The sequence below is a fragment of the Kockovaella imperatae genome, assembly GCF_002102565.1.
Source record: "Kockovaella imperatae strain NRRL Y-17943 chromosome Unknown BD324scaffold_3, whole genome shotgun sequence".
In the NCBI taxonomy this organism is placed as follows: Eukaryota; Fungi; Basidiomycota; class Tremellomycetes; order Tremellales; family Cuniculitremaceae; genus Kockovaella; species Kockovaella imperatae.
Window position 1 is genome coordinate 688,252 of NW_019028943.1, and position 22,891 is coordinate 711,142.

At 53.4% G+C, this 22,891-nt stretch overlaps 9 protein-coding genes across 9 annotated transcripts; 4 read left to right on the forward strand and 5 right to left on the reverse strand.

Annotated features, from left to right (window-relative positions):
* Positions 1-137: 137 nt before the first annotated feature.
* Positions 138-984, forward strand: BD324DRAFT_649191 (flavin reductase like domain-domain-containing protein; the record flags this gene model as incomplete). Its single annotated transcript, XM_022017947.1, has 2 exons — positions 138-230; positions 292-984. The coding sequence occupies 2 exons, from the start codon at positions 138-140 to the stop codon at positions 982-984; spliced, it is 786 nt and encodes a 261-aa protein (XP_021872962.1).
* An 86-nt stretch (positions 985-1,070) lies between these two features.
* BD324DRAFT_310731 (fungal-specific transcription factor domain-domain-containing protein) lies at positions 1,071-3,316 on the reverse strand. Its single transcript, XM_022012455.1, has 8 exons — positions 3,044-3,316; positions 2,663-2,992; positions 2,121-2,621; positions 1,965-2,083; positions 1,891-1,921; positions 1,576-1,846; positions 1,235-1,526; positions 1,071-1,169 (listed from the first exon to the last, which is right to left on the reverse strand). The coding sequence occupies exons 1-8, from the start codon at positions 3,218-3,220 to the stop codon at positions 1,157-1,159; spliced, it is 1,734 nt and encodes a 577-aa protein (XP_021872963.1). The 5' UTR covers positions 3,221-3,316; the 3' UTR covers positions 1,071-1,156.
* A 13-nt stretch (positions 3,317-3,329) lies between these two features.
* BD324DRAFT_618519 (N-glycosylation protein-domain-containing protein) lies at positions 3,330-5,378 on the reverse strand. Its single transcript, XM_022015039.1, has 2 exons — positions 3,909-5,378; positions 3,330-3,861 (listed from the first exon to the last, which is right to left on the reverse strand). Exons 1-2 carry the CDS (start codon positions 5,256-5,258, stop codon positions 3,412-3,414), a joined length of 1,800 nt encoding a protein of 599 aa, XP_021872964.1. The 5' UTR covers positions 5,259-5,378; the 3' UTR covers positions 3,330-3,411.
* Positions 5,379-5,516: 138 nt separating this feature from the next.
* Positions 5,517-9,765, forward strand: BD324DRAFT_618522 (PHD-zinc-finger like domain-domain-containing protein). Its single transcript, XM_022015040.1, has 20 exons — positions 5,517-5,749; positions 5,799-5,820; positions 5,873-5,923; positions 5,970-6,023; positions 6,076-6,191; positions 6,240-6,372; positions 6,412-6,488; positions 6,532-6,699; positions 6,736-6,903; positions 6,953-7,291; positions 7,330-7,392; positions 7,430-7,599; positions 7,641-7,785; positions 7,820-8,621; positions 8,673-9,080; positions 9,132-9,143; positions 9,193-9,405; positions 9,455-9,477; positions 9,527-9,597; positions 9,647-9,765. Exons 1-20 carry the CDS (start codon positions 5,636-5,638, stop codon positions 9,684-9,686), a joined length of 3,189 nt encoding a protein of 1,062 aa, XP_021872965.1. The 5' UTR covers positions 5,517-5,635; the 3' UTR covers positions 9,687-9,765.
* A 223-nt stretch (positions 9,766-9,988) lies between these two features.
* On the reverse strand, positions 9,989-11,832 carry BD324DRAFT_649194 (Vta1 like-domain-containing protein; the record flags this gene model as incomplete). Its single annotated transcript, XM_022017948.1, has 6 exons — positions 9,989-10,926; positions 10,978-11,065; positions 11,121-11,199; positions 11,242-11,369; positions 11,420-11,514; positions 11,562-11,832. The coding sequence occupies 6 exons, from the start codon at positions 11,830-11,832 to the stop codon at positions 9,989-9,991; spliced, it is 1,599 nt and encodes a 532-aa protein (XP_021872966.1).
* A 727-nt stretch (positions 11,833-12,559) lies between these two features.
* BD324DRAFT_618528 (hypothetical protein) lies at positions 12,560-14,812 on the forward strand. Its single transcript, XM_022015041.1, has 5 exons — positions 12,560-12,744; positions 12,795-13,502; positions 13,558-14,477; positions 14,525-14,566; positions 14,613-14,812. The coding sequence occupies exons 1-5, from the start codon at positions 12,607-12,609 to the stop codon at positions 14,737-14,739; spliced, it is 1,935 nt and encodes a 644-aa protein (XP_021872967.1). The 5' UTR covers positions 12,560-12,606; the 3' UTR covers positions 14,740-14,812.
* A 121-nt stretch (positions 14,813-14,933) lies between these two features.
* Positions 14,934-18,573, reverse strand: BD324DRAFT_649196 (hypothetical protein; the record flags this gene model as incomplete). The annotated part of the gene is made up of 5 exons (XM_022017949.1): positions 14,934-15,247; positions 15,305-15,584; positions 15,633-17,390; positions 17,429-18,022; positions 18,061-18,573. 5 exons carry the CDS (start codon positions 18,571-18,573, stop codon positions 14,934-14,936), a joined length of 3,459 nt encoding a protein of 1,152 aa, XP_021872968.1.
* Positions 18,574-18,885: 312 nt separating this feature from the next.
* Positions 18,886-21,676, forward strand: BD324DRAFT_618530 (ketopantoate reductase PanE/ApbA C terminal-domain-containing protein). Its single transcript, XM_022015042.1, has 3 exons — positions 18,886-19,307; positions 19,368-20,871; positions 20,947-21,676. The coding sequence occupies exons 1-3, from the start codon at positions 19,293-19,295 to the stop codon at positions 21,585-21,587; spliced, it is 2,160 nt and encodes a 719-aa protein (XP_021872969.1). The 5' UTR covers positions 18,886-19,292; the 3' UTR covers positions 21,588-21,676.
* Position 21,677: 1 nt separating this feature from the next.
* On the reverse strand, positions 21,678-22,763 carry BD324DRAFT_618536 (anaphase-promoting complex, subunit 10-domain-containing protein). The gene is made up of 7 exons (XM_022015043.1): positions 22,672-22,763; positions 22,529-22,634; positions 22,383-22,443; positions 22,241-22,336; positions 22,096-22,187; positions 21,935-22,036; positions 21,678-21,894 (listed from the first exon to the last, which is right to left on the reverse strand). Exons 1-7 carry the CDS (start codon positions 22,706-22,708, stop codon positions 21,744-21,746), a joined length of 645 nt encoding a protein of 214 aa, XP_021872970.1. The 5' UTR covers positions 22,709-22,763; the 3' UTR covers positions 21,678-21,743.
* Positions 22,764-22,891: the final 128 nt, after the last annotated feature.

Genomic DNA, 22,891 nt, shown 5'->3' on the forward strand with positions numbered 1-22,891 from the left:
ACGATTGCAGAGTTGCCGAAATTCCTGGGACCTGAATTCCACCTTCATGTCGATCTGTTACACTTCACAAAGGTCATAGGGCTTGTCCGAATGGCATGTGGGCTACTAGCTCTCGGTCAGGATGGTCAGTTTGGTCCATGGTCAGGCGATATATGGGTCAAGAACCCGTTCCAATCAATGGATCAGATATCTCAGAACAGCTCAGAGGCGTCATGCGCAATGTTCCACAGGTGAGCGGTGCTCGTCCGTTATGACGCCACGCTGCACGGCAAGTTCTGACTACCTCATCAGCCTGTAGCTCTTGCTGTTGCTCGGACACCATCTTCCGCCGGTGAACCATCCAGATACCATGGCGCTACGCTTTCTTCATTCACTTCCTTGACTCTACACCCTGAGCCGCTCGTAGCCTTTTCATTACGTCTACCGTCACGCTTAGCAGACTTCATCCGGCCAGGAGGTAAGGACATTGGACATATCCCTCTATACGATCCATCTAGCGTATCGCCATCCTCGGCAACGCGCTCGATACCTCCTCAAATACCTTTACCTAATAATCCTCCACCTCATCACTCTTACGCATCCCATTCGCTTACCATATCCCTTCTCGCGCAATGTCACGCACACCTGGCCGATCGTTTTGCACGACCTGGTCTAGACATGTCAACTGCGTTTTCCTCGACCGATTTCGACCTGTCGAAGGTGCCTCCCGGTGTGAAGGACGCTTTGGGCATCTTAAACTGCCAAGTGGTCATGTCACTGCCGTTGAGAGACGTGTCTCCCCCGCCCAGCACAGGCAGAATGGCGGAGACGTCTCCGATAGACATTCAGACGGGAGGGGACAAGGTACATGGAAGCGAGCTATTCATATGCCGCGTGATATCTGTCATACAGGGGGATGAGGGACTCGTCATTGATCCATTGTTGTATTGGCGTAGAAAGTATATTAGTGTACAAAATCAATCGGAGCAGCCGTATACGTGGTAAGACTAGAACTGCAGCCTGATGCATCACGCAACGGACAAGGATACCCGCCGACCTCACGCAAAGATAATCTCCCAATCTAGTTCTGCGATGACGTCCAACCAATGGACGGACACTGTCCCCTTTCTGTTCTGTTCCCAGAGTTTCTGGACGATCTGCTTGGAACGAGACATGTTCAGGAATGCGAGCTTCTCGCTATTAGGCGGATCAGCGTGCAACACACCAGGAGAAGAGGTGGGAGGCGGGAGCTCACATGGCCAGGTCGTACAGCTTCACAATCCGTTCTCGATCGCTGCTCTGGCCTTTCTGTTCGACAGAGGGTCCCGCCGAGCACACTGCCACGGTGAAAAGTATCCAATGAGACGATACGAACCCAGGCAGACTCAGCATTTCCATCGTCTCCAGTAGAGATAGCGCCTTTCGGACCAAGTGTTGGACGGTCAGAGTCTGAGGAGGATGGTCCAGGACGAAGCACTTGAGTTGGAGAATACAAGCTATCCGATAGGCGTCGTGAAAATACCGGTGGCTCGTCATATCTGGTAGCCCTGAGCCACACTCAGTGGGTCATCATAATCACGCGCTCTTCAGACGCACGTATGACCAGGTCCTCAAGCCACAATCTCTCGGCCTCTATCTTGTCCTCGACCTCTTGCACCGATGAAGTCAATTCGTCTAACTCTCGATCGCTCCACGGCATATCCTGTTGTGTCCATCTTGTCTTGACCAGTCGCCCTATCAATGGTACAACGCAGTACAGTGGCAGCGCCAGACCCGTCAATGGATGGGGTGTCCCACGTTGGAGATTTGCGTACGCAATCGATGTCTCAGAGGGTAAGACTGAGCCTTGAAGGTAGATTGAGGAGCTCTGAGATTGTGGCATTAGCCAAACACGCATGAGAGCTGACTCACGCAGCTGTCATGATACACGACTTCTTCCAAGCTGCTCGGGAGTCAAAAAGACTTTACCAACCGCATAGACTTACAGAGAGAATTTAGGACTGCTGAGACTTGGTCTTGCCAGTTCCAGGGGGAAAAGAACGGAACACAATCGTCCCAAGTGTGCGATATACTTCCCAAAGCCCCAGACATCGCCCCGACAAATCTGTGCCTTTCAGTCTGTTTATTCGACCTCGGCTCACCTTGTACATGAGGAACATCAACAAGCCCGCCAGCAACGTGATCAGTTCACTTTCCTTGGGCTCCCCGTCATGTTCCAACTCCCTCAGTCGCGTCATGATGATATCTGATCCCTCATCGCCGAGCTGCTCGCTCACTCTCTCCATGGACGATTGACCTTTATTCACCATGTGTCTCGCGGCAAGCGCCAGGATCCCACAATGCAGTGCCCTACCGGCTTGACTTTCGATGTTGGCGCTTGCCGTCATGCTAAACACTTGAAACGCATCTGGAAACATCACGTCGTCGTAAGATACCAGGCTCGTAAGTTGGTCTCGGAAGTAGTCCAGGATCTCAGTCTGTATTTCTCCATCTGGTAGACCACTCGTCGGGTCCACGGGCTGAAGAGTCGATCGGGCGCTCAGTGGAGGGAGCCGCAGAGGAGGGTGAATCTTTGGAGATCTCGTTTGTACCGGTGCGGTAAGAAATGGAGCACAAGTCTCGAGCCAGAGTTGAAGAACAGCCTGTGGTGGTCAGGCCGAATCTCTCAGATCAAAGTGCTCACATCATCAATGGGGTTAGATTGAGGTGGAAAGGCTTGAGAACCGGGAAGAGCCTGATTCCTTGAGCCTATGTCAACATTTTCTGCCAGTTGTCCCGCCATTGGTGTGCGGTGAGCTGTACCGATACCAGCATCATCCGCTTGCGGGTCAAATGAGTAAGTTCTGAACGCTCCTGCTGGTGTAGCAGAATCTCGATGAATTGTTGATCCAGGGCCAGCCAGGGGTCCGCTGGCCTCGTTGACTGGTGGCCGAGAGATATGACTCTCAGGATATGGGGAGCTTGTTTCGGTACTCCGTCCGTTGAGATGGCGTATTGAGGGCCATTCACAGTACTCCAGCGACCTTCAGCATATATCAGGCCTTGTAGAGCGCTCAGCACTCACCAGACTCAACCTCGTGCAAGCTGCACATCGTGGGCGAACGAGATCACATCGTTTCTTCCTTGCTTTACAGGTCAGGCATGCCATTCGCGTCCGTGTGACCTTGACATGCACTCGACGAGATTTCTCAGGAGTGGCATCTCGATCCGAAGATTTAAACGGGCCACCACCCTCAGACATAGCTCATGGTCGAATGTGACGGGTAGATGCAGAGGCTGCTCTGGTTCGAGGACGGAATCTCCGTTGCAACGGGAAAGCAAGGCGGATATTTATGCAATCATTCGAGAAACGCTTGATGCATTCATGATATTCTCGTGATTCGTAACAGATCATGTCGTGTCCTATCTCTCGAGTGATCGCAAGTCCCATGGCTATACCTCAATATACCTTCCGGTCTCAAAGCCCCAGAACAACCACGCGGCAGTGATCAACAACAATCCACCTATTTTCCATCCCACCTCACGAGCAACGGCGTCCCAATCCCACTTCCGATCCCAAGTGAATCTCTCGATCCAGTCAAGATCCTCCGGCGGCAAATTTGGCGAGCGAGGTTTTGTTTTCGGGGTTGTCTCCCCAGTCATGACATTACTGGTGACCCACATCTGAATTGTGCGGGACCAACCAGTCGTCACCCCAATGACTACCCATGCGAGAAGCGGTCGACGCGCACCAAGCACCCAGAGAGTCAGGTATGTAGCTGGCCAACAGAGACACTGTAAGGATAAGAGACGAAGCAAAGTCGATAATAGTGGATAGTAAGATCGCCAACGATGTGTCAAGCCCGTGGTCAGCTCGAAGCAGAAGTGAGCTGTACACAGAGCCTGGGATGAAGTGAGCCGTCGCTTCCCGCAGATTGTGTTTAGCCTACCCAAGCCATGGACAGCACAATGTCTCCTCGATTAACCCTACGCGAAGCTCCGTCTTCCGATATGCTGCCCGCCATGAGCCTCTCCAAAGCCTCTCGAGAGAGGTCTACACCCCACGGCCAAACATCTACCCATAGGACAGCAGAAAACAGAGCATCGATAAGGACACAAATTCCCCATAGACTCGGAAAGACAGCCAAAAGTCGTAAAGATAACAAGCTCGAATCAGAAAATGTCCGCTCGATGATAGCTGGGATGTGTTCGGGCACGTCACGCAGTGTGATCTCTGGGCTAGCTTCGAATGAGAGGCCCAAGCCACTCTTTGAGCGTTCAGGCATGCGATGGCGAAGTCGGCTCTTTCGAGAAGTGAAAGAGAGGGACTCTGACGAAGGCGAGTCCGTGCCCGAAGCTGTATCGTCATCGGCATCCTCACTTCCCGTGACTCCTCCAGTGGGCATTGTCCTGCCGACGGTCATGGGAGTTGATGCCTCCGAGGATGCGGCCGACATGACGGGCGTCATTGGGGTGAGCAAAGGTGGACTCGGATGTGGTGAAGGGGTTTTCTGCAGAGAAGCGAGAGAAGCGTGAGATCTGGTCAGAGGACTAGTGCTGCCAAAGGTTCCAAAGTATGAAGCTGCGGGATTTGGCGACGCCGGAGGAGTGGCTCGTTTCTTGATCACATGTGATCTCTTGTCTCCGCCTGGGTTCTGTCCCCTGGCAACGTCCCCCGCCCATCCTTCGAGCCTGGATCGAAGGGCGACGAGATCAGGTTGTGAGAGAGATTGTTTGTGTCGCGAATTGGTCCTGCGACCAGGGACAAATGTAGAGTCCGAATCGACCTCTGTCTCTGTCTCCGAGGACGAAGAGATACCGTTCTGAGAACGACGTGATCTGCCTCGCGAGCGGAACGTTGAAGGACCAGCCTTTGCATTCGCAACTGTCTTTCCCGACAAAGTCCGCCGGAGCGGGTTTGTCGATCCGTTCGTCCTCGCAGACTGAACATTGACGATTTGAGGGGAGGTCGAACCCCCTTGAACAGGCCGAGATGGATGTCTGGTGTAGAAGGCTGAAGTATACGAGGAGGAACCCTCGGCATTGATCTGTGGCTGGCTTTGCAGGTAAAGGGGCGAGATTTGAGAGAGAGGCGTCAAGCCCGGAGGCAGACGTGGTCGAGACAACGGGCTAGTCGGGGCTGAACGTGAGCTGAAGGTAGGCGATATAGAAGGACTGATGCTTGAGGGTGCTCCTAGTGGTAAGGGAGATGGTCTTGGTCTTGCAATACCCGAATGCTGGCCCTGATGTAAAGTGTCGAAAGATGGATTGAAGTCCAGTTCGAAGTAAGATGCAGACATGTCTGTCGAGGTCCTCGGATGCTATCCAATCCAGCTCTACCACCTCATGACACAGCCATCCAAGATTCCACTTATGTGCCCTTTCACTGGATAGCGACCTGAACGCAGTTCACAAGAGAGTTACCGAGTTACAAACCTCGCCTAAGCAAATGAAACCGGGGATGTGGGCGGGACCTGGCGGCGAGATCCGCCACATCTTCATTGCTCACGTGACGACTACTCGGTCGCGCGTCTGGCCGGTAGCAGCATCTTTGGACGCTGTTTGGCTCGCATCATCATTGTATCAATTGTACTGCTTCATCACTTCCATTATCGTCTGACGACGGCCATCCACATCGGGGTACCCCAAGGGCCCTGAAGAATGGCTCACCGTCAAGATGCCAATTCTCGAATCAGCCGCTGATCAAAAATATCAACACTCTTTGCCGACCGTCTCGTTTAGAATTGTCGAAGATGATAAAGCGTTGCTTGCACCGGCTGGCGTGCACTCGGTAAGCTGCTGATAGCTCTGAGCGACCAGATGCTGATCCGTCATCTTAGGAGCAGAGCCGATCTTATGGCTGTGAGGCGACTCAACGATCCCATTGCCGAAGCGCGACTGACATTCCGTTCAGACAATGACTTTTCAGACTTTGAGAGGCCGGAATTTTACATTCGCTATATAGGTGAGCGGAGAAATGGACCATGAGGACAAGTCGCTCAACCCGTCAGAACCAATCGAAGCCGAGCTGAAGGGTCAAGTCGAGTATGATATGGACGAGCAGGGTGGGAGGAGCGGGCAATCCAGCCCGAGAGCATAGCTCACTCTCTCTGTCAGACCAAGCTTGGCTCGACAACATTAATGCCGAACGCAAGAAAGATCAGTCCGGCCCTATATCCTACGAGGTCTTTGAGATCATGGTCGACAAGCTCGAGAAGGAGTGGTTCGATCTCGTGAGCCGGTCCAGAGAGCTAATGGATCAGCAGCTGATGGAACAATAGATCAAGAGGGTCCCTCAACCAGCTTCGCATCTCCCTGTAGAAGATTCTCGATGCTCCATTTGCGATGATCCTGAAGGCGAGAACTCGAATGCCATCGTGTTTTGCGATGGTTGCAACTTGGCTGTTCATCAAGGTGGGTCGGAACTTTGATCATTGAAAGTTGACCACTCAGATTGCTACGGCGTGCCTTATATTCCGGAGGGCCAGTGGCTGTGTCGGAAGTGCACAGTGGCGCCAGAGAACCCAGTCGTAAGCTCAACGATGTCACAAGAATTTGAGCTTATGACTCAAGTCCTGTTTGTTTTGCCCGAATGAAGGGGGAGCTTTCAAGCAAACTACGACTGGACATTGGGCTCACCTACTGTGCTCGATATGGATCCCCGAAGTAACCGTTAGCAATGCTATCTACATGGAGCCTGTTGATGGAGTGGAAATGGTGCCCAAGAGTAGATGGAAATTGGTGAGCAAGCGCTCGGATGCATGGCTGATATCTCAGATATGCTCCCTCTGCCGCGAGCGGGTCGGTGCCTGTATTCAGTGCGATAACAAAAGCTGCTTCACAGCCTTTCATGTCACTTGTGCGAGACAGATGGGACTGTTGATGAGCATGAAGGCAATGAGCACGGATGGTCAGCTACGAGCCTTTTGTGAAAAGCATCTGCCTGTGAGTCTGCACCGTCACGCCCCAACGTGGCCCTTACTCTTGCTCTCAGGCTGGATCCCAAGACGATTTCGATGAGGACGAGGACGAAGATGGGTCCAACTACTCCGGAACGCCCGTAGCGCAGCCTCCGCCGAAACCCAGGGTGCAGCATCGGCTCCCGAAGCGCAAAATTGGACCTGTGACGACCAAGTCTGCAAGAGCGCACACAAAGTCGTACCGCCCAGGACCGCCGATCGTCCCCCAGGTCATAGTTCAGACGCTGCTCGACTACATTGCTAAATTTCTCATTCGGAAGAAACAGCCGTTCGTGGAGCGATTGTGTCGGTATTGGAGCTTGAAGCGGGAGGCGAGACGAGGAGCGCCATTACTGAAGCGCTTACATCTCGAGGTGAGTTTACGACGTGCAGCAATCGCTCAACACGCCAGCCATGGACAGCTGCCTCTGCTTCGAAGCAGCAGACGGATGCGGAAAAGGCTACGAAGCTCAAGGTGAGATCCGCACGAATGCATTTCTGACATGGTACAGTTTCTCACAATGCTTCGAAACGATCTCGAGAAGGTCAGACTTCTCGCCGAGCTCGTCAGGAAACGAGAAAAGGAGAAGTTACGCCAAACGCAGCTCATCAACGACATGGTGGACCAATTTATCTTTCCATACTATGGACGCTTACGCCTTACACTGGAGAAGATCTCGGCGTGAGTGCTCTGCGGAGATGCCGTAGCTAAATCCCTTGAAGGATGGACCGACAGGAGATATTTCTTCATCCCATCAACGCCATGGAAGTTCCCGATTACTATGACGTGGTAAAGGAACCTATGTGCTGGCTCTACATCGACGATAAGATCGAAAGAAATAGATACCGTAATGTTGAAGAGTTCAAGGTGAGACATACTGCCAGCAACAGCTGACATCTAGCACGATGTCAACCTTGTTCTTGATAATGCCATTCTATACAATGCTCCAGAAACCACTTTCAGCCGGATCGCAAAGCGTATAAAAGCCAACGCAAAGCCGTTATTGGAGGATCTCGACTCGATCTTGGAGTGGTCATCGTTGCGGCCATCACTGGCGGACGGCGATGAGCCGATGACTGCAGACGACGTTGAGCCCTCTGGCGATCTTGAGCCCTCCTTGGTTCTTCTGTCCTCATTGCTAGCAAAGCCAGCAGGAGGTACTGAAGGCTCTGTAGACCACCTCGCTGAATTGTTCCGCTTCGCTCTGGACAAGCCTCGTGCCCCGACTCCGCCGCCGGAACCACCGAAGAAGCGGAATTACATGTCAGCAGAGGACAAGAAGCGAAGATGGGAAGAACGAGAACAGCAAGCAAAGCAGAGGGTGGCTGCTAGATCATCTCGAGCGACTGCGGCAGCAGCAAGAGCGTTTGAAGAAGAGGCAGGCTTGGACACTCAACACACACCAAAAGCTTCTGGGCAGCGAACCCGAGGCAGAGACAAGCACGTAGAGGAGCAGGAAGTTGCCGCTCATGCTAGTCACAGCAATCAAGTAGGAGTGGTTGGCTACGAAACGGTGGCAGTTCTCAGCGACAGAGAACGCAGAGCCCAGGAGAGAACATTGGACCTAGTGACGGAGGATGTTGACAACCAAGACCTGTTCAAGAGATTCAACGTCGGATGGGTGCTCCCTGAAGGTTCAAAGAGGAGAAGACCGGACAAGCCAGAGAGGCCGCCGGATCCACCAAAGACCCAAGTGACTCAAGGTGAGTCTATCCGGTGTGTCCATCGCCGCATTGCTGAACTGGTCATCTCAGCAAAATCGGAACCGAGTCCTGAGCCCGATGAGCCCCTCGAGCACAGACCACTGCCTTCCTCTCGCCCGAGTTCTCTCACGCCCGTGTCGTCATCTTCCTCCAGTGCTACCGAGCCCTTGCCTGAACCTGCGCGGCCGAGACGAGGTGCTCCCGCTGTACAAGCGGAGGACATTTACCGCTCGGGCAGGAAGCGTAAACAGCCTGATAGTCCGGAACCCGTCAATAACACCAAGAAGCGGAAAGCGAAGGAGGTGGAGGAGGATCCTAAGCCGGAAACTCGAGCTTCAGTAACCAGCCATAAACCCCCGTCTCGACCTAGACCGAGGCGGAGTACCGCTGCCCCGCGTTCCGTTTCCGCGAAGCCAGCGGGTGACGAGGAGGAGGATCCTTATCCTCCGTCTACCCTTGGTGAGTGAACTTTGGACCGCATTCGGAGCTCGCTGACTTTAGATTCTCCAGTCTGGGCCAAATGTAAGACTGGATGTATCTATCGATAGGAGGCCCGCTCACAGTCTCTTAGTGACATCATTTCCCTTCTTCCCAGCTGAGATCATCGATCAAGACGACGATGACCCATCCGAGATCCCGCCCTCCGTGTTCAAGAACCGAGCCCAGGCCGAGAAGGACAATGGGGCTACTGGCCAGCGGACCTGGCTCGTGAGATTCTTTGACGCTCAAGCGAGTTATGGGTGGATTCCAGCATCTCGGCTGGACTTGCTAGGCGAGGATAATAGTGAGTAGTAGAACAAACACGAGCTGTCTAGTGCTGACGCGACCGGCAGATCTTGACGAAATGTATCTTGCTGTGAGTCGGTCAGGCGCATTTCAAATCCGAAGCTCACCTGCGTCTACAGGGTAAAGAGAAGTCACGGGTGAAAGGCTTCAAGAGCGCTCATGTCAAGACCGCCTGTCGAAAGGCATACCGGTGAGCAAAGGCTCACTAGATGTTGACACAAACTGATAACATGTCCCAGGGAAGCTCTGGCTCAGATGGAGGTTGAAGAGGACGAGTAGACGGACGATGATCGAGAGAGGCTCATCGAGTACATTCTGCACGCGTACATACATTTGTTGCTATGTATTGATTCGACTATCACAGGCAAGGGATAATTGAATGAGGACACTGCCGATAATACACGAGGCATTTGAGAGGAGTTTGCGGATCGGACTGCGAATACTCGACGAAGTATCGGCGGACCGTTCAATCTCTGCTTGTGTTTGTAAATATTTTCCAGTCTTTCAACCCGATCTAGAATCTATTCGTCACAATCATGGGCCCTGACTGAAGACTTGCTTGGCTGGTCACTCGACCGATCTCATGGGCCCAACATGGCCAGAGCCTTCTTCAGCTGTTCCTTGGCAGTCTCATAATCGTCATAATCGAGTGCAGAGATGGCCCACTTGGCGTGCTTCTGCACTTGGTCGACTTGTTTCCTCGTAAGGGAGACAGGGGCAGAGGAAGCAGGAGGACCAGGGGCAAGTCCTAGTCCACCGCCACTGCCGCCGCTCGGTCCGTTGTTGTGGGACACAGCAGGCTGTGGAGCAGTCGGACTGATAGATGCAAGGGATGGAGGAGGCGGTGGCGGTGTGTCGATCGGATTAAGATGTGGTGAATGTTTCGGACTCGCTCTTTTCACCGATGCATTCCCATTTTGGCCGTTCCCTCGAGCGCCGTCGATTGGTGCCATTGACCTCGGAATGGAATTATTGGAGGCCCCGCTATCTCCTCGAGGTCTTGATGTTGCAGGGGGTAGATTGACGCTAGGCAAGGATGGAGAATCCTCTATGGTGGTGGGAGGCGGAGCAGTTGGATGGGCAACCGAGTCGACAGAGAAGTATGTCTGCGCCGGTGAGAGTGGCGCGCCATCCGGACCCATGAATCGTACATTCTTCCTCTCTCCAGTAGCAGGTGATCGAGGGGGAGACGCGAGACCAGGAGGGGGAGCGGAGGCCGCAGGGAACATCTTCTCATGCTCGTTCTCTTCCGCTAATCCTGGCGTCGCGACGGTGCTCCAAGCTCCACTGCCGCTCGAATGGTCACGTCTAGGTGTCCGGAGATTGTTGCTTCCAGTATCGATATCAGGGAGTTTCGGCCGCGATTCTGAAGGGGAGTCACGAGGATGAGTCGTAGACGGCGCTAGTGACGAGTCTGGTGCTGCTACCAGAGGAGGGGAATCCTTGACAGTAGATGGGCCCGATTCTGGGGAGCCAGAGGGAATCGAAGGAAGCGGGTTCATGTCGAGATCAGGAATGGCTTAGTTGTAGTGAGCATAGGGCAAGCAAATGGTCGCGCGGAAGACCTCACGTGGTCCAGATGCAGGTTCTCTCCCTTCTCGCAAAGCTTTGGCACCGTCTGCAGCTTTCCATCGTGCGTACTGCAGCTTTTGCTCCATCTGAGACTGGTCTTCAGCATCACAATCACTATGAAGTCAGAAGAATCAGACATACCTCTTCCGTCATCCCATTCTCGAAACATCTCAGAACCTCGATGAATTGGCCCGCAACCACGAACTTTCGGATGGTGGCCCTGTAGCTAGTTAGGAGCTGAGACATTGCAGCGTCCACTCACTTTCCGGTCACCCCGTTTCGATCGTCGTTGTCAGCAGACATGAAGACTTTCAGTGCAAAGTTCTCGACATAAGCAGCTCCAGCAGCCTCCGTGATTATCGCATCATTCGAATCCAACAAGGCTTTCATCTATCTCCAGTCAGTAAAACTCGTGATGTCGTGGGTTGCTGGGCTCTCACCTCTTCCAGGCAGTCCAGGAGATTAAGCAGAAACTTCGTCCCTTCTGCTGATCTGTTAGGGATCTTGAGAGCTTTCTGAGCGGCAGAGAAGCAGCCTGCTGGCGTGTCAGCTTACAAAATTCACTTGGAATGTCAAACTGACACCAATATGCAACGATAGGCTCGGCTTTCTTCAACTCCTTGGCCCTCTTGAGGATCTGCTCGCATCCCACTCTTAGCTCTGGCGGTACAGATTCCGATGGAAGGTTGATATTATCCATGACGATGAACAGAGGGAACCCTCGCTGGCTTCGTCTAGTCTTGCGTGGAATAGAGGGAGGTAGGAATCCGTTGAAGCTCTTCGATCCGGGTCGGCCTGGCTCTGGGCTGCTCGGCGGAGTAGGAATGGATAGAGGTCGTTTGATTGGTGTCATTGGGATGAATAGATGGAGTAGAAGTTGTGGTTGATGGGATAGATGGGGTGGCGTAGATGGAAGAGATACAGATATCTGTCAGCTCAGATTGTTGACTTTTTGCCACGGCGAGACAATCCTCCTCTTGGTTGAACGGCAGTGTTTCGACCGACCCGGAGGTCGGTGGACCGGTCAGAGTATAAAGCGACAGATTCTAAGGACCTGGACGAGCAAAGCTTGGCCATGATCCGGCTTCAAACTTATCAAATCACTCTCTGATGTCCAAGGGAAGGGGAGGATTGTGTGTTTCAGAAACACACGAATGACATACAACGGTACACACAGACTCACATTGTCTTACAATGGCGTCAATTTCACTGACCAAGCTCTGATCCTAGACAGCACAGGAGACGTGATCAACGGAGAATAGTGCCAACGGTGCTCAAGTGTTGAAAGGGTTGAAGCGGATGCAAAGGATGGGAGTGAATTTCCGACAAAAGCGTGGTGACTGCGATCACTTGACGAAGCCTTGTCAGTTGTCTTGTGCTGTGTAGTAAGAGCTGTGAACACGTTGAGGACAAGGCTGAGAGACAAGATGGAGAAGACGCTGACGACCAAATAATGTTGATCTCGATGCTTGCTCGTCATGCTCAACGAGCGATCCGTGCGTCGGAATGATTTTACGTCAGCATTATAGTCTGGTTGACGTGAATGATATTGCTGTTCCGCCGACGTTTTTGACTTTGCGCTCCATCCATCCCATCTGCATGAGTCTACAGATTCAATCACACTGCAATGATGAGCTCAAGTATGGCAGATCAGCCTCCTTCTAGATGTAAAGATCTTATTCCGTATCGTCCTCACTTCTTTCCCATCCCTTGGAAGTGTAATCAGAATGGGCACTTTTCGACCGCTCAGCTGCAACCGATTCCTGTGAGCTGACTAGTCAGCTCACAGTTGGGCCTTTCACTGACGAGTCATAGCAGATCTCAGATGGATCTGCTGGTGATAATACCACGCTTCGATACCCTAGACTCATCCTGAATCACAGACTTGCCGAGATGTTATTCCGGAATCGATTCACTTTTCCCGCTCATCCACCGGGTGAACAAGTTGCACGATTTGCTGCAGTGACCAAGAAAAGGCGCTGTGACACTCAAGAATCTCAGAAGGCAGCTTCAAAAGCGATGCAAATTCGTGTCCTGGGTCCCTCACACCCCACTTCCATCTCATCAGATGCACTGCAGAGCAGCCGGCAAATGGGCACTGACGATCCGATAGCTCAAGACAGCTACAATCGACACCCTTCACAGCGAACTCAACACACTCAGCCCGAATCCACTCAAGGCCTCGGCGAAATCCAATCAAGTGTCTCATCAAGGCTACCCGAACAGATAGACCTTGCAACGCAGGGTGATATGACTATAGACCAAGATTGGACAATGGCAGAGCCGGATCAAGGAGACGCTGCTTTCTCGTCTCCGCTCTCACCGCAACAGGACCATACTCTCGAGCACTTCTATGATCCAGATCGGGTGCATCCTGCTCTATTCTCGAGTCCGACGGGCACTCATGAGCAAACGAATCAATGGCGTGTAGGCAAGATGCCAGGACACCAAGGCTCGCACAGCCAGCGGTTCGGCGATGGCGGGGATGGAGGACCAAGAGGGATCAAACGGACCCTTAATGAGGTATGGAGATTCGTGCCAATCCCAGAGTGGCTGCGTATCTACTGACTCGCTTCAGAGCATCACTGATACCGCTCAGCGAGTACTGAAGAGACCATTCATCACTCCAAAGCCCATCGTCAAACTTGCGAGATGTAGAACCCCAACCCCGGAACCTGATGAAACACTGGACGTCGACGGCCAGTCACCGCTCACTTGTATTCCACCGGAAAAATCACGAGTACCAGCTCCCTTCCCTCTTCAACTGACACGACTGGACAAGACGCCAGTAACTCAAAAGCTCAATCCAAAGCTCACAAGACCCTTCAAAACACCCGTACGAGCTACACCGTCTTCGTCTCCTGAGAGCCGGTCGACAGCTCAGCCGACCCCAGGGTCGACGGTGTTTGATCGATCTCAGGCTCCAAGCCCAAACACATATTGGGGATCGAGCACTGATGGAAAGCCTGACACAACAATTGCCACTCGAGCGAGACGATTAGGTCCAAGTGTCTCTCTCCTGCCCTCATCACCTTCAAAGCTTGGCTCTCTGCGACTGGAGAAGAATCGCTTGCTGCAGCTTGAAACTCGGGCCCGACAACTGCGAGAAGCCCTGAGTCACAAAATGAATGGAGAAGGGGAAGAGAAGATCGAGGAATTGACTGAACGATGGCTAGCCGCCGGGCGAGATATCGCAGAAAGACTGTTCGACCGAGCTGTCCGACCGGATACCGATACACCGGTCGCTGCTCCATCCAGGCCTCCTCGGGGCACAAGTCAAGGCCGATGGTCTTCGGGTCAGGACGATGATGCCGTATTTTCATCTGAGGAGAAGGACTGGCTGGACAATGTGGCAAGAGACGAAGATGGTGATCCAGTGGATGAAGAAGGGAACAAGTTGGTCGATGATATCCGGCAAGACGATCTCATCAAGGCACTTAATCATGCAAGCGGAAGAGACGAAGCGAGACAAATTCTGTATGTGCCGAGCTCAGTTGGGTGAGTCAATCAGACTCGTGGTCAATCAGTCTGAGCACTACCTATAGGCCGGGGACTTGGAGCGACCAAAACATCGAGATCAACGATAGGTGAGCCTTGCCAGCGACGATTGGTCTAGTTTCATTCATGTCTCAGTCCGGATCTCGAGAGCTGTCACAATACCAAGTGGTCCATTGGCACGATGCTCGCTCGGTGCGGTGTGGATCCCGACTTACTCGGATGGGACGCGGAGAACGATGCCTGGATCGAGGGTGATTTCTGAAAGCTCCGCATGGTGCCATACGATTTAACCGACTATACCAGACCCAAGCAGTTGCAGACACTTTCAGCGACTTGACCCATGTGACAATATGCATGATACGATGGACAGCGCGCATCCGCTACACTGTTTATGCACACGTGAACACTTGTGACTGCGCTGGATCCCTATGAGAGCCGCAGGAAATCATAGCGCTCTCAATTCTTCTTCTTTCCCTTTGCTTTGACAATTCTGAAGCCAGCGTCCTCTGCCTTCTTCGGTACACTCTTGACGACGTCCGCGAGGGAGCCCGGACCTGAAACAGACTTTGCAGGGTTGGCAGTTCCATTGCTTCCCTGGAATCTGTTCGCGTCGGCCTTGCGACGCGTCATGAACTCTTCTGCGAACCGTCTTCCGTCAAGTGTTGATGAATTGGCGTACACGGAGTCGGAGATGATCTCGAGAACGTCGCCGCGAGAAGAAGCGGGTGGATCGACTGGGAAACTCAGGAGCATTTGGATAAACTCGTCGACTAGTGAGGATGGTTAGCGCCGATCACTACAGGTCATTCTCTGAGCTCTAGACCTACCATTGATTTTGAGTCCCGTCAAGGCCTGCTTTGTCCATTTGATGAACTCGACTGAAGGGCCTTCATCCGCAGCAGAACCATTGGCTTTTGGCTTGGCTGTAGACGTGATGACGGACACAGGCTTGGAAGGGATTGAGGTGACAGGTTTAGGGGGAATGGAAGCTGGTCGAGGAGCAGCAGCGGCGGTAGCGGTCGGAGCAGCAGCGACTCCAGCCGAGGACTTGCCACCTGGTCCGACAGTGGTCCATCCTGGTCCCGTAGACTGGCCGGTCTGAGATGCCTGAATCGGAAATTAGCCGGCAGCAAAAGATACACGCTGGCAACTCACAGCTGCAAGATCCGCATAGCCCCTCTTCACACTCGGAGCGGAAGACCCGTTCGCCGCAGAGGCGGCAGTCCGCCCCTGTCCTTGAGCGAGCTTGGCTTTGCGCTTCTCTTCTTCCTCTTGAATCTGCTTCAACGTCTTTTTGGGTCCAGCATCTCCGCCACCCCAGGCTGGCGCAGCCCCAGCAACAGGAGGAGGAGTCGATACAGACGGGGCAGCACCCTTCTGAGACGTGGGAAGACCCCAGGTCATGCTGGTAATCTTCTCATCTGCACTTGGCGTAGGAATGGGTGAAGCGGTGGCAGCGGCGGCTTTGGCAGCCCGACGAGCCTCAGCTTCCTTGGCCTCGGCTTCCTGTATCTCTCTAAGAGACAATCCGCCCGTTCGGCTACCCTCCTTGTCGGCCCAAGGTGCGGGACGAGCCGAGACTGCGGAAGGTGTGGCCTTGTCGGGAGAAGGTTGAGCAGCTATGGTGGAGATGGCGATGGGTTTGGCGGGGAGCGAAGCTGGAGCTGGAGGCAGGCGACTGGAGGTGCTGCTGGTCGGAGTGGCACCGGCCGCAGAAATGGAAGATTTCCGGCTTGTCTGTTCAACTGTCGCCTTGCGGGAGGGGGTCTTGGCAACCGCAGGAAGAACGTCAGGCTTCGCTTGTGATTCGAGCTCGGGCTCAGGCTCGGTTTCCTCAACTTGGGATTCCTCGACTGCTTCAGGCTGTATGCTGTCGACCGACTCGGGCTCAACATCCGGCACCGTGGGCTCAGGCAGACTTTTTGGCTCCTCCTCTTGGGGAGGAACAGCAATGACCGATTGGTAATCCTCTTGCATCTGTATAGGTGCGGCTTGAAGCTGTTGCCACGCTCCAGAAGCAGGCAGCCCTTGACGTTTATCGAATTGCTGTTGTTGATGATGCTGGGGATGTTCTTGTTGCTGAGGGACATTCCACGTATTTTGGGGAACGGCGCCCACGCCAGCAGACGGAGAGAAGAATTGGGGATACTGCGAGGCGGGTTGAGGTGGGACAGGTTGATGATGGTGTGGAAAGGCTCCTGGACCATGCCCAACAGGCGAAGCCATGCCGACCGAGCCGAAGCTATTGACGCGGTTGATGGGGGCAGGTTGTCCCCATGCGTTGACGGGCGCCTGACCATACGACAGAGGAATTTGTGGCTCGTACACACCTTGATGCACTGGATGACCAGGTGCCACGTTCCTCTCCGGCAGGTATTGTTGGTATGACGTTTGAGGAGCAGGGTCAAGATGAGAAGAGGAACTGAGGTTGAGATTACGAAGCTGGTCGCTTATTCCGTTGGTCGGCTGAGGAGAGACAGTCGGGGATATGCCAAATGGAAGTGGGAGATTTGGAGGCAAGTTGCGAGGGCGGACAGGAGAGAGGAATGGTTGAACGGCATTACCGGTGCTGGTCTTGAGCTCAGCAAGGGTGTGAAATGAGTCTTCTGAGGCTCGTCGAAGTGGCAGGTCGTCGGTAAAGTAGGAATGAGAGTACCAATCATGCATCTGAGTGCCGGTGAAAGGTCCTTGCTCCTGGCCACCAGGATCGCGATAGTACCATTCGACGGCACCTAGATCCTGTTTCGCGGGAGGCCGAGTAGGGATCATGTCGGTTGTTGGGAGGTCTTGCGAAACGGGTTGAGGGGTAGCAGTATCCTCAACCGTAGCATCACGTTCACGGAGCGGTGTACCAGGTGCGGTCGCAGCGACTGATTCAGAGCGGGTCTCAGAGAGGATAGGAATATGCAGCTCCTGCAAAGTGTCAGCACGACGCACCAAGTCGACCCCACCTTTTGACTTTCTGGCGCATTCAAACCAGCAGCGATACGCCACTTTTTCTGACCCGTTCCCCATCCTGGACCTCCTCCCGTGCCAAAATTTGGCTCCGGCTCCTTGTTCGATGCCCCTGGAGCTGCTTCGAAGCCTGCTGTAGTGGTAGGAGTCGCGGGGCTTGCAGAGTTTGATGTCGCAGCAGTCGACTGAGTCGAAGTTCCAGCGGTTCCAAACCCTAAGACACCCTCAAAGCTGCCCGAGACTGTGCGAGTTGGTCTCCATGCCGTGCCCTGCCCAGCATCAACACTATCAGTGCGCCTGCCCGGCCGTTTGACTCCTGCAAATCCACCACCAATGGCTCCGAGGGTTTTGCCTTCGCCGGGCGCACCAGGTGCGCCACCTCCAATCGTGCCTGGTTTTCCCAACGATCCTCCGAACGCGGGTCCCTCTCCACGACCAAAGCCTCCCATTGGACCTGATCGAGATCCTGGGCCGGCTTCGCGAGTCGTCGGTGGACCGATTGGTCGTCGAGACGGCGTGCCGTTCGCACTGGGCTCGGCACCTGGCGCGCGTCGAGTTGGATTGGGAGGATGCACAGAGGTCGCTAAGAGCTAAGAAGTTGTTAGAACACATCGACACAATAACTCACCTTCTTTTCGATATCTGACAAGTCTCTTAAACCAACAGGCTTGACCAGGCTCTTGCTGACCAACACATCACCTCCTATCCCCATGTCTGCCAGCTCGATGGGCCGTTCCCTGACCTTTTCCTCATTCCACAGTGACAAAATGGATTCTTTGCTGTAACGAAATGGATGAGGGTGGGTTCCATTCTGTCCGGCTGGATCTCCCGAAGGGAAATATGAGCCATCGCGGGGAAAAGTCGGAGTGACAGGAGTGTGTGTAGCTCTGGAGTAGCTGAGAACAGGCTGAGCTGGTGTATTTCCAGTAAGACTTGTCGGAGTTGTCCCACCCTGGGACAGAGCTGGGAACGAGACGTTGGATGAGGGTGCAATGGTTGTGGATGGAGATTGGACAGCCGCTGGACGATTAGCCTTGTTCATAGACGTAGTGGTAGCTGGAAATTCGGAAGTCGGGGTTGTGAGCGCGTTGCCGCTGGGTTTGATAGGCTTTGCCCACTGAGGAGCGAAATGCATAGACATCTGGACGGAGAGTCAGCGGACAGTTCTTGGTTCTGATGATACAGGTGCAAGTCAGAGAGACACGATGAGTGCTGCATTCGTCCCTCGACCATTGCTGCTGGAGACCCAGCTGGTCCAGTCGTTCGAAGGAATTTTTTGGGTGACATGGATCCGACGGGGACTCACTGTAGGAGGTGGATGCAATGGGCGTATGTGTCGTGGGAATTGGATCGATTCGTAGCAATGGGTGAGTGTTGGGATCAATGCTACTGAGGAATGCACTAGCTCGCGATCGATGCTGTTTGGACGAGAGAGAAGTCACACACACCGAAAATGGTCGAGTGACCTTCGCTCATGTCCCGAAGATTCGGCGTTTTTGGTGCAGCGATTTTCCAATTGTGGCGGGAGCCGACAACTATGGCGACGATGGGGATGGCGATGGCGTGTATTGGACTCAGTCATGTCATCGTCAGGCTGAAGAGCCATAGCTTTTGCGGCTGAGACCTCTCGCAGATCACTATCCGCTCTCTCTTCATACCAGCTTTAATCTTGCGGCCCCTTCCCCCCCCAAGGTCACGCGATACCGGCGGTGTAGTTTGCTGAACATCGCTTGTCGGCTCGGATCGAGTATCCGGTACCCGTCAATTGCACTTCATCCTCTCTCTCTCTCTCTTCGCATTTGCCTTCTTTTGACCGATATTGTGGATCGGACAACCCAGGACATGAAGATACGTTGAAGGATGAGGATACATGTGGTGAGTCATTGAGCCTCTTCGATCCGAATTTGACCTTTTCCGCCTCCCCTTATGCTCCAGCTCGGATTGGGATCCATTGGGACACTCGTAACTCACCATTTGAGGTTGGCGAATCCTGAATTGCCCATCACTCTCATCTATAAGCGCGGACGCATCTTCAAGGGAGATACCGCTCAGGATCATGAGCTCACGGTTCAGAGGGATGGACAAGAAACTAGGAGCAGAGGTTTCAATCATGAGATTTGGAATAAGACGGGTGAAGAGGCTATGCTCGCGAACAGCAAGAGGGTGCTCGGAGTACCACCCGAAAATGGACCAGCTGTCACGCCGAGGACATCTGACTCTGACATTCCATCGTTGATTGTATGTCTCAAAACACCAGCGACGACCAAAGCTCTGACGGAACTCGCCCCCCGATTATCACCTTCATCCGTCATTACCTTGATTCAAAATGGAATGGGAACGTACGAGGAGCTGTGCCATACCATTTGGCCAAATGTAGCCAAGAGACCTCAATTCATCCTTGGTACTACAACTCACGGTGCAACGACAGCCATCAAGAATAAGGTGGCCATCACGAAGCATACTAGTGCCGCTGGAACTGGAGACATCAAATTCGGCATCGTACCCGACCCAAGAAAGCAACAAGATTTCGAGGCATGGTTGTGGGGGAAGTCATCACTTGATAAACTGTCAGTCCTTGAACAACCGTCATCCCCTCGCCTGCCTCTTCCCCCTGCTCCTAGTTCAGAGTACCGAAACCTAGCGGATACACTTTCTACTTTGCTGTCCCTGGATCAGCTTGGCTCATCACTCATACCCTACGCCCATTTACAACATGAAAAGTTGTTCAAGACAGCTCTGAACAGCTTGATCAATCCCCTCACCGCAGTGTTGGGAGCCGGAGCCCTGCCGAATGGATCCCTGACTCGCTCGAGCCCCGCTTCACGGATCATGACTCAGCTGGCACAAGAGACTTCAGACGCCATCACTGCATCATTGTTGGCGCAGTACGCTCCGGCGCAACCGCCAGCCGATATTCTCCGTCTCTTCAGTGCGGACAGCTTGTCTTCTCGAGCATTAGCTCTGGCACGCGATACTCAGTACAATACGTCTTCGATGGCTGTCGATGTCAGTGCTGGCCGAGAGACAGAAGTGGCGTACATCAATGGACGCATCAAGGCTCTTGGAGACGCCAACGGGATACGTACACCTTGTCATCAGATGATTACAGCCATGGTTGAGCACACTTCATTAATCAATGGAGGCGGATCAGCCGCCACTCCCTCAGCCGTCAGAGCCGTTCGGAAGCTCAAAGATCGGAGAGAGAGGCTGCTGGTCTTTGATTCGCTACCTCGACGATTCTTCCCCAAGCGTATGGAGTTGGAGCAAGAGAGAGTTCGCGCGACTCGACGACAAGCACGAGTCATGGAAGCGCTGCGAGAGGATAAAACCAGGGAACAGATACGGGAAGATAGGAGGAAGAGAAGGCAGGACAAAGCGATACTAATTCGAGAATCTTTCGCCAATCATGTAGCAGAGGGAAACGTCCTTCCGACTCTGAGTGAGTGGAGACTTCTGTCTCGGAAGAGTCAACTCGACATTGTCAGGCGAGCTATCGAGAATAACGACCGGTCAGTGGGCGTGCTGAAGCGCAACACTCGTACCAGCAAAGCCAACTCTGAGTCCTCGGCAACAGCGGAGCCACTCACGTCTGAAGCTGAGGACGCCACCTCCGATCCCAGTGATCCACCGATCGGGGCCTCGGCGGCGGCAGAGCAGCAGCACACGCACAAAGCTGAAACTGTCGCATCCGCTAAGGCCGATGCTACCGCTCGACCTGCCGATTTATCTCCCACAACATCAAGCCTCGACGACGCTATCGCGGCCTCCCAACGCATGTCATCTCCATCTGCATCGCCGCAATCTCCCTTCACACCCTACGTTCATCGCTTGTCCATCGACGACATGATAGCGTCTGCACCACGTCAAGAACGTACGTGGGATGTGCCTGCCTTACCGCCGACGTCCCGAGGTCCCCTTCCTAAGAAACGGGTCCCCTCAGCGCCATTGGCCATATCTCCATCGAGTCCGGAGGAGAAATACCAAATTCCGGGTATACCCACTTCTCGACCCAAAGTCATGGCGGATTGGATGGACTCGATGATCACCTCAGCACCAAGAGCCGAGAGGACGTGGGAGGTACCGAAGACTGCCCCGGGTCAAGCTCCTAGGAGAGACATGAAGCGATCGAGCGTGTCTCAGAGGCAGGGCTCATGACTGTAAGGGCTAGGCGGGAGGAAGATCTGTTTGAAAGGGATTGGCCCTCATCATTATCTCGTGTATCCTGTATGTATTGTAGCAGTCTGTATGGCTTGTATCCTTAAATGCATACAACAACAACATATCTTGCAGATTGGATCTGGCCGTGCCCAGTCACCGAATAAACTCGTGCATCTTGAATTGCTGCGATGTGAAGTCTGACAGTCCATCGTGCCCCAGTTCGAGTAACCGCTTTCCGGCCGCAGTAGCTCTTGTAGGAGTATTAGCCTCGCTAGCATCGAGAGACGACGGGGCATTCGCTTGACTGCAAGACGGTCAGGCTGTCCTCGTCAACCCAAACTTACACTGGCGACCCGAAGACCTTCAGACCTCTGACGTGGGTATCCTTGCCATTCAAATGGTTTGCGAGTATCAAGATACGAAGGTGATGAGCGGGTATCGGCGGGCTGAGCGGAGCAACAAAGTCTCAGAACCGTTTTTTCCTTTCCAGTCGGTTCAAACTCACCCGTCGATCTCTTGGCCTTCTGATGAGGAATCCATCGGTCTCAGAGGGATATGCATCCATCCATTGGGCTTGGAGAATTCGCAGAAGCGGACCTAATCGAGCGTCTCAGACTGAATATTGGATGACGCCGTGTAACTTTGCTTACCTCCTGTAGATCGTGGATGCTGGTGCCTGCCTTGATAGATATTTTGGATGGAGTATACGAGTCATCTCGCGGATGGGATGTATGAAGTGATATGGCCTAGGCTTGTTAGCTGTATCCGAATGTTGAACAGTCTTTAGCCCACTGAGATGAAGACTCGTTTAGGAAATGACAGGTCGATGGTATGTGGCTGGGGTCCTTCTGATCTGGTGTCACAAGTCGTGGGCTTTAGCTGCGATACACCGTGCACATGCAGTGAACCAGATGCCTTATGAACTCGATCAGACTCACTGCCAGAACGTGTTATCGTTCCCATCCCTGAGGTTGTCCACGCCAAAGCCATACTTATGTGTCGAAACGCTCCAGGTAGGCAAGTGACCAAGCTCGGGTCTCTCCACTGGACCGGTGAGTCTACAATGAGACGGGTTGCTCACCGTCAGTGCTCGTGGACTCAAACGTCACATCTTCCATGGCGATGAGAACTCAGACTTTCGTGGAAGCTGATGGTATTGTCACTAACGATACAAAAAATGGTATTTCATCATGTTCTGAATCTACGGCGCGTCTCGAAATCCGCACCGCGTTTACAACCCATGGCAGATTGGACAAGGATTGTGCATGACAACTTCGGGACGACGTAAGATGTGATGCTGT

Coding starts and splice junctions, on each gene's coding strand:
- BD324DRAFT_310731 (XM_022012455.1), bottom strand. CDS start 3,220: ATGTCTGAGGGTGGTGGCCCGTTTAAATCTTCGGATCGAGATGCCACT. Junction 2,993..3,043: donor CTTGCACGAGGTTGAGTCTG/GTGAGTGCTGAG, acceptor AGGTCGCTGGAG/TACTGTGAATGGCCCTCAAT. Junction 1,922..1,964: donor AGCAGTCCTAAATTCTCTCT/GTAAGTCTATGC, acceptor ACTCCCGAGCAG/CTTGGAAGAAGTCGTGTATC.
- BD324DRAFT_618519 (XM_022015039.1), bottom strand. CDS start 5,258: ATGTCTGCATCTTACTTCGAACTGGACTTCAATCCATCTTTCGACACT. Junction 3,862..3,908: donor TTGTGCTGTCCATGGCTTGG/GTAGGCTAAACA, acceptor ACTTCATCCCAG/GCTCTGTGTACAGCTCACTT.
- BD324DRAFT_618522 (XM_022015040.1), top strand. CDS start 5,636: ATGCCAATTCTCGAATCAGCCGCTGATCAAAAATATCAACACTCTTTG. Junction 6,373..6,411: donor CAACTTGGCTGTTCATCAAG/GTGGGTCGGAAC, acceptor TTGACCACTCAG/ATTGCTACGGCGTGCCTTAT. Junction 7,292..7,329: donor TGAAGCGCTTACATCTCGAG/GTGAGTTTACGA, acceptor TCAACACGCCAG/CCATGGACAGCTGCCTCTGC.
- BD324DRAFT_618528 (XM_022015041.1), top strand. CDS start 12,607: ATGATGAGCTCAAGTATGGCAGATCAGCCTCCTTCTAGATGTAAAGAT. Junction 13,503..13,557: donor TCAAACGGACCCTTAATGAG/GTATGGAGATTC, acceptor GACTCGCTTCAG/AGCATCACTGATACCGCTCA. Junction 14,567..14,612: donor AACATCGAGATCAACGATAG/GTGAGCCTTGCC, acceptor TTCATGTCTCAG/TCCGGATCTCGAGAGCTGTC.
- BD324DRAFT_618530 (XM_022015042.1), top strand. Junction 20,872..20,946: donor AAACGTCCTTCCGACTCTGA/GTGAGTGGAGAC, acceptor ACGACCGGTCAG/TGGGCGTGCTGAAGCGCAAC.
- BD324DRAFT_618536 (XM_022015043.1), bottom strand. CDS start 22,708: ATGGAAGATGTGACGTTTGAGTCCACGAGCACTGACG. Junction 22,037..22,095: donor GAAGGCCAAGAGATCGACGG/GTGAGTTTGAAC, acceptor TGCTCCGCTCAG/CCCGCCGATACCCGCTCATC. Junction 21,895..21,934: donor AAGGTCTTCGGGTCGCCAGT/GTAAGTTTGGGT, acceptor ACCGTCTTGCAG/TCAAGCGAATGCCCCGTCGT.